The 12,974-nt window shown below is 35.2% G+C and overlaps 1 protein-coding gene across 7 annotated transcripts in view; it reads left to right on the top strand.

The window, feature by feature from the left end:
* Positions 1–12,974, top strand: part of PTPRD (protein tyrosine phosphatase receptor type D) — a 410,278-nt gene that overhangs the window by 231,735 nt on the left and 165,569 nt on the right. For 6 of the 7 annotated variants that reach the window (XR_013943869.1, XM_080574817.1, XM_080574819.1 and 3 more), the window contains exon 5: positions 11,145–11,333. Coding sequence is in view for 5 of the 7 variants with exons in the window: in XM_080574817.1 (XP_080430943.1) it covers positions 11,145–11,333 (189 nt within the window). In the remaining 2 variants the exon portion in view is untranslated. Of the gene's footprint in view, positions 1–11,144; positions 11,334–12,698 lie in introns of those variants that run through there. The other variant, XR_013943870.1, reaches the window with a different exon arrangement.

The following is a 12,974-nucleotide window of genomic DNA, read 5'->3' as shown; positions in this document are numbered from 1 at the left end:
GGTGGGGTTATGGATATAAGAGTGTTTATGTTCCTGTTTATTACATCACCTCCATCAGGTTCTGTAATAATATGCAGGCTTAGATGTATCATTCTAAATATTAACCTCCCCCCCCCCACCACTTTTTTTTTTTTTTTTTCAGAATCATTTTAAAACATCATGGTAAACAGTTCATTCAGACTTTTTTTTTTTACACCTTTTTTTTTTACTTTTTTTTTTTTTTCTTTTCTGGGAGTGCAGTACATAAAGCAAGAACACATACACATGTTAAGAAAAAATATATATACACTATATATTAGAAAGAAGTTTTCCTCATTTGCCAAGTGAGACAGATTACTCGAAATTCAAAAGCGACCAAACCCACTTTTTATAATCCCTTATACGTTTCAAGCTAAGGTAATACTCAGAGCAGATTATGTCATAGCAGTTATTTAAATAATATAACTTAGTATGGTTAATTAATTAATTAAAAGCAGAAGGATGTACAGATTGATTTTTACAGTCTTCCCAAAGTGCAATATACCAAAATGCTGTTGTGTAGTGTTAGAATAAGACTACATGCTATATATTAATCTAGCTGCAGAAATTTTCTCAGTTACTATAACATCTGACCTGCTCCCAAGTACTTCAAAAGAGTGCAAATAATAATCTTCCTGACTACCTCTCCATTCTACAGGGAAATTAGTTTGATCCCTTTTCTCTAAAAGAAATGAGTTTTGTATTTGGTTATATAATGGATGACAGTTTTTATTGCTAATAAATCCAAGGAGAAACAGTTGCATTGTTGAACTCAGACACAACCTTGGTACTCTCAGTCAACTGTGTTGCTTATGTGGAATAGTGTCTCTCAGATTCATATCTTTGTATTCTTCTTGTTTTTGATTCATTTGCATCTTGCTCATACAACTTACCATGTGCTAAGTATGTCTACAGTTGGCGCAGAGCTTCTTGTGCTTACACTGTTTTTCATGTCCTCAACACATGCAATGCTATGCTAAGCTTAGTCTCTCAGACTGTCTGTTTAAAGACAGGAACTGGCTCTCTACAGCTGTTTTACTTCATTAATTTCATTAACAGAACAGTTTGTGATGACTTTGCAAATAAATAACTTTCATAACATGAAATCTTTCTATTCCTTTGCATATACATGTATTTTTACTTCATTTTTCGTAGCCCTTTCTGTTTCTCCTAGCCTTCCAGCCACCACATTGGTCTGCTTGAACATTACCTCAGTATGCATTTGGGCCCACAACTTCCAGCTACACAGAGTATCTAATTCTTTCTGTCCATGCTATTTCTTTATTCTACTGGAATTCAATCACTGCTGTGTTAACAAGGGATTTTTTTCATTTGTAGAAATTTATTTCATAAAAAATATAGTAAAATAAATACACCACCTCTCCAGTTGTTTTTTTTTTTTTTTTTTTGGTAGAAAGTGCATTTTTAGTTTCATTTTTGATCAGCTAGATAAAAGTTGGTGAGAAAATTATATTGAAAGAAAAGTGAAAAAGAAATGCTTACGTGTACTCTACATAAAAGCAATTTAATATTTAGCAAGTAAATGCTCACAAATATTGGTGATGACATTTTTCATGTATAATTTAGAAGTACTCAGTCTGACTAGATTGTAATAAATTTCATTTTATGCTGCCTGTCACAGGTTTTGATGTCATTGTATTTTTTAGAGGTAACATTGGATTTCATGATTATTTAAAATGGCTGTGATGGGATTGCATGCGTTATCCTTGAGCTCAGGCTTTAAGACAGTTCCATTAAAAAACTTTTTTTTTTTTTTTTAATATCTTATGCCAGATCAAAATCTCAGTTCAAATTACTGACAATATAATTTGTGGGGCAATTTGTTGACTAAATTGCAGCAAGAATTATAGCAAAGCTGAGTGAGTCCTGTTTTGTTCTGTGTTCAACATCTTGTGAATGAATCCCTACACCATTCGTGATTTACTGTTCCATGAGAAATATGAGCTGCTATTGCCAGACAAATGTGAAAGTATCATCTTTAAAGTACATCTCTGTCTTTCAGTCTTCCAGAAAGCCTGCTCGAGTTTGCTCAGTTCAGTTCACAATGGTTCACAATAGGTCTTTGAAAGCCATGTGGTGTTGTGAAAAATGCTTTGGAAGAACACAAATGTGATTTCTGAACAGATCAGAAAGAGCACTGCCTTGGATCACCAAGTGCTCTGTTCCTGCTTCAGAGGCAGACTTCTGTCATCCTAGGAAGCATGACTGGATATTGAGTTTTCTTTCACACAATAACTCAGAGTACAGACATTGTCAGCTATGAAAGCAGTACTTCCTATTAAATGCAGAACATGTTAAATCCTCGACTAGTCCCATTTCAGTTTCTGGCAGCAGCAGTATTTCATGTAGAAGAAGAAGTCTCAGTTCTAATGTTTTTAGGGTAGCAAAATAATCCTCAGAAAAACAGTGTTTGTAACATAGTGTATCTTTGTCTTTTTGAGAAGAAAACCTTGGAAGTGTTGGCTACCTTAGGCTTTAGAAATAATCAAACTTTTTTACTATTTATTTATTTATTTATTTTAATGTTACCATTTATATGTTGTAAGCCACGTATATATTACTAATTGATTGTATGAGGGTGTAGCGTATTGGATTTCCAAATAACTCCATGCTTGTTAAAGGATATTTACCAGGCAGTAGTAATTATCAAACCTGGACACAGAATTGTGAGAAAGCTAGTTTTTAAGCAGTGTGTGTCCTCTACACAGAAAGCTCTTCTGTTTTCTTCTGGAATAGAAGTAAATTAGTTTCCCTCAGAAGAAAAATATACCTTTAACTTCCTTGTCTTTACACTTCCTCAGTACTATTTTGACTTCAGTGGTGAAAATCACACAAAGCCAAAAGAAAATCCATATCTTTTTTTTTTTTTTTTCTTTTTTCCTATGCCAGTTCTTCCCTATTAGTGGATCCCTAGGCATCTCCTCAGTATATGTGAGAGCAAGGGAACGTTTTAGTAAGTGGGCAAGAGAGATGAGGGAGTCCTCCCTCATATTCAGAAATATGGGGAATGAGGTCTAGAGTACACCCATTCCCTCCACAGCCAAGCCACCAGGAAAAGACTTCACCATCCGCCCATACAGGAACTTATTTTGTGTCCTCCATTCATGTAGGTTCAAAGGTTCTGCACATTGTATTATTGCCAGCATTTTGGATTCTCTCTGTAAGTCATAAATACTAGAAAGAGATGGTAAAGCATGTTGCCTTACTCTCCTATATTTTTCTTCTTTCATCCAGGATTTCCATAGTTACAAGGCATGTGTTCATAGGGCAGAAAGATTTGAAAACAAAACCAAACCAAATGGGAAGTTACTCTATTAGTAATACCCATTGATACTATTACAGTCACCTTTCACAGTCATACAAGTGTTATGAATGTTTTGAACTTGTTCTTCTGACCAATATAAATGAATGCTGCATTAGATGCAGAAAAACTGTACATAGTTTGTACCAGCAACATGAATGTAATGCTTAATAATAATGAATTTCAAGGGAAGATATCCCTTCAATTACATCTCCAGTGCCCACTGTCTCTTCTGACATCTATTTTTTCTCATTCTCTACAACAATAGCACTTTTGTTGTTTCTTGTTCATGATTATTTTTGCTGTTTATTGAAATGCTGCATTAACATCCAAATTATAACACCTGTATGGGCACACTCTTATGTCAGGCACCATAATAAACAGTTGGAACATAGCCTCTACTTTTACTAATGGACTGTTAATTCACAGCAACAAGAGTGTGTTTTATGTCCTAACCCAAAGACCTTTGTCAAAACAAGAAAGTATAAAATTTCAATTCCCTTATTCCTTGTTTCCTTCTTTTAAGGGACCAAACTGTAGGCATTCTTGGACAATTTGTCAAGATCTCTCTGCAAGGCCTCTTTGCCCTCGAGGGAGTGAACAACTCCTAATTTAGTATCATCTGCAAACTTACTTAGTGTCCTGGTTTCACCTAGGATAGAGTTAATTTCCCTCATAGTAGCTGGTAGGGTGCTATGTTTTGGATTAGGATGAGAAGAGTGTTGATAACACACTGATGTTTTAATTGGTGCAGAGCAGTGCTTACACTAAGCCAAGGACTTTCCAGCTAGGCTGGGCATCGGTCAGTGGGTGGTGAGCAATTGCATTGTGCATCACTTGTTTCGTACACAGTAGTATTAGTAGTACTAGTATCACTATTATTCTTCTTATTGTTATTATTATTATTACCATCATCATCATCATGTCTTAATAAACTCTCTTTATCTCAACCCACAGGCTTCACTTTCCCGTTTCTCTCCCCCATCCCAGAGAGGGAGGGGGGAGGGTGAGCGAACGGCTGTGTGGTGCTTAGCTGCTGGCCGGGTTAAACCACAACACTTAGTATGAATTCAAGTCCTGCATCCAGATCATTTATAAAAATATTAGGCAGAACTGGCCCTAAAATGAAGCCCTGGGGGAACCCCACTATTGACTGGCCACCAGCTTGATATAACTGCATTTGCTATATGCCTTTGAGTCCAACCCATCAGCGAATTGTTAACCCATCATATTATGTATTTTTCTAACTGTATGCTGGGCATTTTGTTCAGAAGGATGCTGTGAGAAGTAGTATTCTAAGCTCTGCTGAAATCCTAAATGGTTGTTACTTATATTGTCCATAATATTATTCATATATTACTTACTACATTATTATTATTACTTATTATATTACAATATTACTTATATGATGTTTATATATTATTTATTACTTATATATACTATTCAGATAGTAAATATTTTATTTCTATTTATATATTTATATTTATTATTATTTATATAATATATAGAGAGAGTATGTGGTATATATATACTATATACTACTTAGTATTATTTATATATAACATTTTACTATTACTCTCATGTGAAAACAAATTTTAAACAAAGCTGATGGTATATCCACTCCAGTTCCATTGTCAGGTCCTTAAATTTTGCAGCTGTGACATTAATGCAGTTAGTATCATTTATGTTTGTCAGCTTGGATTGCAGAGTATGTAGGCTGCATTAAAAACCATTCAGTAAAATTATAGCATAGTGGAAACAACATATCTGAAAGCCTTGTAACATCAGTAACAGTAATCGTCACAATCACAAGCTGAGTTCATCTCACTGTCTTAAGCAGTATTATCATTCCAGTAGGTTTTACACATCTAGTGTAACATGCTTAAAGCAAAGGCAGTCATCATAGTACTGCTGTTGTTCTTCCCCCTTCATTTTTAAAATGAAAGGAAGGAGAAGGAAAAAAAAAAAAAAACAAAAAAAACACAGATACATTAAAATATGGACTAGACAGAGCAATCGTGTTTTCCTAATCCTTATTCTTGGCAAGCCCCCAATTTAACCGTGATTTAATGTAATCTAAATCCTAACCCTGTCTGGAAACTAGACCTCAAATTAGAAATCGTAATCATGAAAATTCATATTGCTCCCCTTTGCCGTGCACTTGCCTTTTATTCAGCAGTGCAAAATACATAGTTTCATTCTTATGACATTTACATATGGAAATATATGGGAGGCTGTATCCTCTCTGTTTCAGATGTTTAGTGTTTCTTTCACTAAATATGTGATAGCGTGCACTTAAAACACTTCACATCCTCTGCCTTTGGTTCATTACCATAAATCTGGGTGAATCCTCTCCATATGTTAAAGAGGGGACATTTGGCAGGGATTCTTGGATTCCCTGCATTTCTTTAGGACATGACCTCTTCTATTTCCCTTTCCATTCCCACTAAGAATAACAAATATCCAGAAATTCAGTCATGGACAAATTTGGGCACATGATGTTCAGATGATATGCTGTGCCATGACAATTAGCTATGACAATGCCCAAGTACAGAAGTGAGAATAACTCTATTTTGAGGCTTGCTTTTCTTATATAAGTGAGAATTCTCCAACTGCTGATTCTTGCCAGCAGGTATTTTCATGTGAGTGGGACAGGTCATGTTGGAAAGAACTTGCTGTGCACAGCTTTAATTTAGCAGATTTTAAGAACTTAAGAAAGTACAAATTCCTTTTCCATTTTCACGTCATTATGAAAATATCTAATTTCAAAGACTCAATGTACTAATTTGTTAAAACAGAGAACTTATTTAAGGCTGAATTCTAAAAACAATGAACGCTTACTGTCTTAATGCAATGTGAAATTGCTGCTTCAACATTCATACAAATGATAGTTCAGGCTAAGTGGCTTTATGTTTTGTTATAAAGACATTACTTTGCAATTTGCAGAGTAATTGCATAGAGCTTCTAAACAAATTTGTTTTCTTTTGCATCAAAAATGCTTCATGCGTCTTGAAGATATTTTAAAATGTATTTTTAAATGTATGTTTTATAATGAGATTGTATGGACTGCTAGTTTCTTGTTGAATATTTAGTGACTGACTCTGATCATCTAATCAGTCCCTAATTCGTTTTCCTTTGTGGTATAATTGCTTGAAATGTAAGATAAATCACAGCAGCTACCTTATATTCTTAATATGTATTTTCTTACAACGCAGCCATTTCCCACTTTTACTGACCTACAGCACCACTAAATAAAAATATCCATCTGTACGTAACAGCTTTGAACAAAGAACCCTGGGAAAAGAATTAATTGTCTGTTCATGATTAGTTTTTTGGCAAAATTTACTTTGTAAAATATTTCAGTAGGAATAATGTTTATTAATTGACACTTTTCTTATTCTTCATATCTTTTCAAACTAACTTAGTCTTTTATGTATAAACAGCTGTTTTTATTTTTTCATTTATTTTATTTTATTTTATTTTATTTTATTTTATTTTATTTTATTTTATTTTATTTTATTTTATTTTATTTTATTTTATTTATTTATTTTATTTTATTTTATTTTATTTTATTTTATTTTATTTTATTTTATTTTATTTTATTTTCATTTGCATAGTTCTTTATTAGTAGAGCAGAATACCAGCTTTGCTGCAAAGTGTTGGTTTTCATCTTTCCCCCACTCCCTTTGATTTTACTGTTTTCAATCCCACTTTCAGTTCAGTTGCAGGAAGAATGATTTTGAATAATATGGTCATGATGTCAAAACAGTGCAAATTATATGCTGCTGCCATCTGGAATAGTGAAAATAAAAGCTTTATTTACACTGTTCTTTGAAATAATAAACTTCATTGCAGCAGTTTATCTTCAGTATCTATAATGTATTCTGGGAATACTCCATGTGTCTTTTTATTCCATGAGCTACAGAATGACTAAAATTTGCCAGTGGCAAAGCCATCAGTAAATCTTGAAATAGATTAAACAGATTTTTTTTTTTTTTCTGAATAGATCGTAGAACCTCCCCCCATTTCCACAAAGAGAATAATTGTTTCACATAGGACAGTGTATTTTAAAAGGCACAGTGAAATACTTTGAGTATGCATCTTAGCTAAATTACATAGATTAAACTAGACAAATTACACAGATTAAATTACAGGTTAATATGTCTATTCTGGAACACAGGTGTGTCTGTGATGTAAATTGTTTATGTGGAAGAAAATACTTAACACCAGTATTACCCAGTTTTCATGTCAACTATCTTGGGCCCAGGTGCTGTTATCTTGCCCTTATACTCCATAATCCGCAATCAATGTCAGCACAATTTTCTTCGGGTACTTCACTTGTACACTTCATACCTGTAATAAAGCAATATTATCTTAGTGTTCTGTATCTAAGAAAATTATTCACAGCATTCTGTCTTATTAAATCACAATACTGATTGTCAAACAGATTCAGCAAGGTAGCTGCAGAAAATTTAGGACTTTAAGATCCTATCTGCCAAAGCTGCCACTTTTCTTGTTTCCAGTAGAGCACAAAAATGATCTGAAAGCAGTTATTTACAGGAAAAGTAGTCAAAATTTAAAGAAGGTGTCATAAATGCTGGATTAAGGTAACAGTTTCTCTTCCTTTAGCTGTGTGGGTAGATTTATCGTGAAGAGTCAAATGTAATATAGTAGATTTGGATGAAGTCCTCTTCTTACTTTGGATCCTGCTTTTGTATATACGTAGACTTTACAGCATACAGACATAGCTTTGGAATTTGCTAAAATCTTATGGAAGAGTTGTATCATTTGATAAAGAGAGATTGCAATAACATGTTTTCCCTTCGAGATGAGACAAAACAATTATAGTTTAGAGCAGAACAGAGCTTGTGATATATAGTTGAGCCACAATTATGTTCAGAGTTTTTGTTGTTTGTTTGTGGAAACTTAGAGTTGAATATAGCTTCTTTTTGTTAGAGCATAATTTAACTTGAAATGGAGGTATTTTCAAAATTACATTCCATCAAAATTAGTGTTTACACAAAAGCTGAGTTTAGTTTAATGTAGGAATCTCAAGGAGACTGTTTACAGATGAGCGGTGTTGAACAGACTAAATACATAAAGAAAAAGTTTAGAAATATTTTCTAAGAACTGTGATCTAAAACAAGGCAAGTAGTTTTGTATCATCCTCTCTTAAGGGTTCATGTGATAACTATCTTGTGTTGTTCTCATCATAGATTCAGTGAAAATTATTTTTTTTGTACAGGCCTTCCAACAACTGGAAATCATACTAGCACAATAGTAAAGGCATTCTCTTAACACCAGTAATGGAATGCATTGTTTCATAGTGACTCAAACTGTTAACACACCTAACAAATTCAAAGAATGAGCTCTATTTCTAAATTTCTTGCATATGCCATCCTAAACAAGATACGTATTACATGTATGACTCACCATGCACGAGGACAGAGAAATCTGCCCTTTAATGGCCTATCAAACTGACAGTACCAAATGGCTTTGAGAAGGTCAAGTGTGATATAAATTGTTGATGAAATGGAAGTTCACTAGAACTGAATATTAATATGAAATATTGGCATATAGCATGGTTTCAAGCCTAATGAACGTACTAATAAGTAGTAAAAATATTTATCTTTTCACCTTATGTACAAGTTTAGAACTACCAGTGTATCAAAAATTTGTAATAGCTATTTTTCTCTTACAGTGACTGAGACTGTTCACTAATATGATGCGCAGCTGTGTTGTACAGTGTTTGATGATTTGTCAAACTTGCTATCATCAAAATGTAAAGACAATTTTGTACAAATCACTAATAAACTTAGGGGAAAAAAAGCAATTATCATCTTAAAAACTAAAACCACTGTGATATGCACTCCAATTAGAAATTTCATTATTTCCCCAGCCCATTTTTAGTTGAATGTTGGGTTTTATTGCCAAATACCTGAAAGCCAGATTGGAAACAAGCCACAACTGTCAAAAATATAACAGTTCTGGCTATTTGAATCCGTTACATTGTGATGTTTCTCATGAAAATTTAATGAAGACCATTCATTCAAAGAGATTCTATGCATACAGGGAATGGATGGAATTTAATTACCCTTATTAAAAATAAGAAAGGAAAGCTCTTTACTACTCCATCCTATTAGTATTCAAGATAAATTATCTTTGTCGTACAGTTGCGTATCCCCAAAAGTAACTCCGGAGTTTTCAATATAAGAAAGGAAGAAAAGGGAAGGGAAGGGAAGGGAAGGGAAGGGAAGGGAAGGGAAGGGAAGGGAAGGGAAGGGAAGGGAAGGGAAGGGAAGGGAAGGGAAGGGAAGGGAAGGGAAGGGAAGGGAAGGGAAGGGAAGGGAAGGGAAGGGAAGGGAAGGGAAGGGAAGGGAAGGGAAGGGAAGGGAAGGGAAGGGAAGGGAAGGGAAGGGAAGGGAAGGGAAGGGAAGGGAAGGGAAGGGAAGGGAAGGGAAGGGAAGGGAAGGGAAGGGAAGGGAAGGGAAGGGAAGGGAAGGGAAGGGAAGGGAAGGGAAGGGAAGGGAAGGGAAGGGAAGGGAAGGGAAGGGAAGGGAAGGGAAGGGAAGGGAAGGGAAGGGAAGGGAAGGGAAGGGAAGGGAAGGGAAGGGAAGGGAAGGGAAGGGAAGGGAAGGGAAGGGAAGGGAAGGGAAGGGAAGGGAAGGGAAGGGAAGGGAAGGGAAGGGAAGGGAAGGGAAGGGAAGGGAAGGGAAGGGAAGGGAAGGGAAGGGAAGGGAAGGGAAGGGAAGGGAAGGGAAGGGAAGGGAAGGGAAGGGAAGGGAAGGGAAGAAAGGCTATGGGGAGACCTCATTGCAGCCTTTCAGTACTTAAAGGGGGCTTATAAAAAAGATGGAGAGCAACTTTTTCCTCAGGCAGGAGGATAGGACTAGGGGGAACGTTTTTAAACTGAAAGAGGGCAGATTTAGATTAGATGTTAGCAGGAAATTTGTCACACAGAGGGTAGTGAGGCACTGGAACAGGCTGCCGAGAGAAGTTGTGGATGCCCCATCACAGGAGGTGTTCAAGAAGAGGTTGGACAAGGCCCTGGGCAACCTGATCTAGTGGGTGGCATCCCTACCCATGACAGGGGGGTTGGAACTTGAAGGGTCCACTTTTAAGATGATCTTTAAGGTCCTTTCCAACCCTTACCATTCTATGATTCTATGATACTTGTGTAATTCCAACATCTAGAGTTTCTCAGTGTTTTGAAAACTTGCAGTGCATTCATCCTTACAGTACTTCCCTTTAGCAGTAAACTGTGGTCCATCTTACAGGTAGACAACTGAAGTACAGAGATATCAAATGTTAAGACCAACAGCACATAGGTAATCTGTGAAAAAAGCTAGAATTTTAACTTGAGTCTCCTAAGTCCACGGCCATATCGTACACTGCGTGATCACACTTGCTTAATACTTGTCTTATGTAAAGAAGATTGTTTTTTCCTGTTGTTGAGAGGCATACTAATTCAATATTTCACATAAAACAGTAAGGATGCTGGTAAGATAGCAATATCAGTGTTAGAATGTCCCACAGTGGAAATCTAATGATCATGAGCTGCATAAAGTATCTAAGCCAAATTAATACCTTTTATGTAAAGTAGCCACTTTTTTTATGAACTTTCTGTTCTGTGTCAGCATTTTGGTCACTGTAAGTTACCAAAAACACTGCTTGAGTACCTTTTTTTGCATCAGTTCCTTGTGTATAGCCAGTTATGGTTAGCTTACACATTAGCCAGGCTGGTGATGGGCCTCTCCTAAATTACTGAATAAGAGATCCTTTAAATGATCCATTTCTTTTGCAGAGGATCAAATTCCCCGAGGCTTCCCCACCATTGATATGGGTCCACAGCTGAAGGTAGTTGAACGGACTCGTACGGCAACCATGTTATGTGCAGCAAGTGGCAATCCTGATCCTGAAATAACTTGGTTCAAAGATTTCTTACCTGTTGACACAAGCAACAACAATGGCCGCATCAAGCAGTTACGATCAGGTAAGGTCTTGTTACTGTTTCCACTAACGCCCAGAGTTGTTCTTTCTCACCTTTTCTTTCCTTTCTCTTCCTTTTTATTTTTTATTTTTTATTTTTTATAGGTAATAATTTCTCTTCCTCTTCTCTTTTCTGTGTTACTGAGTGTGTTGTCCATGTCTGTGATGTTGTCATAGCCTTTTCTAGAGTCTATCTCTATGTGTTTGCAGCTTCTGTTTACTCCACATTGCTCACTGCTGTGACTGTACTTTTTGATAATTTTTTTTACTGCTTTTTGCAGTACTTGATGGATCCATTTTCTCCTCTTTCTTTCTTCTTTCCTTTTTATTTTTTTAACAAATTTATTTCAACATTGGACTTCATTCAGAAATTGCAAGGAGTACCAATGGTTATATTCATCAAAATCAAAACCTGCATTAGACACTTCAATTAAAATTTAAAATGTGTTTTGTGCTCTTTTCCACATTTGACTCCAACAAAGATTAGCCAGTTTGAACACATCTTCTTTCCTCTCACAAATACATAAAACACAGTACTTTTTCCCATGCACAATTATACCTTAAAAAAAAAAAGAAAAAAAAAAAGAAAAAAAAAAGAAAAAGAAATTCTTGAGTAATCTGTGGATTGAAGTTTTTTGTTTTGTTTTGTTTTGTTTTGTTTTGTTTTGTTTTGTTTTTTACTGGCTGAGCATTTTTCCAACACATTTAGCCACAGTAGTGTGCGCCCACACTAAAGCTTTACGAATACTATATTTTCTGGATCTACAGAAGTCTGCTTTTGGTGTAGAATCCAGCTTTTGCTATTTTCTCTCTCTTTGCCCCTTGTACCTACCTAGTAGTCTTTTCACTCTTCTCCTGCCCTAGCATATTCTTCTGTTCTCTTTAAATTAAAAACAACAAAAAAAAAAAAGCCTCTAAATTTATAAAGTTCAAAGCTTATCCCTAAATAACATAATTGGGATATGATAAGCTGTTTTCTTTGGCAATTTTAGTAGATATCGTTATAGAATCTAAGTTGTTTAATCACGTGTCTTCCCAGAATTCTCAGCTTTTGACCTGTCCTGTGATGTTAAATCGTCTTGTTAACTGACTCTTTGCTTGTTGTCAGCAGAACTGTGTAAATTAGCCTTCTGTTAATGTAAACTAAGAATTACTTTTTCACGTGACATAGATGATTTAGTGTATAAAGCTTTAACTGAAAACTTTGTACCAAATTATAAGGAATATAATAATATTTTTATGCTGTCTTTCTTCTCTCCGTATTTAAATCTCCAGAATCTATTGGTAAGTGCTTAGTTCTGAAGCGCACTTCACCCCCACTAATTTCCATATTCAGAATATATTATTATTATTATTATTATTATTATTATTATTATTATTATTATTATATGATTAATATTATTATTCTTAAAATGCATGGCATGCATTTTACTAACAGTCAGTGTAGTCACCAGGTCCCTATAGTGGCGCACACGCACACTTCCACAGAAATGTTGTCTTACCAGTTATAGCAACACCTAGAAGAAACAGTACACATGTATCACATAGCTGTAGAACAGTAAATGCCATAATCCAGACTAAACAAAAGTGTTTGTTTTGCAATAGCCTTCAGTGTGTCCTCTCTTTTTTTTATATATATATAGAC

This window comes from Anser brachyrhynchus (genome assembly GCF_964034855.1).
Source record: "Anser brachyrhynchus genome assembly, chromosome: Z".
Taxonomy (NCBI): domain Eukaryota; kingdom Metazoa; phylum Chordata; class Aves; order Anseriformes; family Anatidae; genus Anser; species Anser brachyrhynchus.
This window is presented reverse-complemented; position numbering and strand designations above follow the sequence as displayed.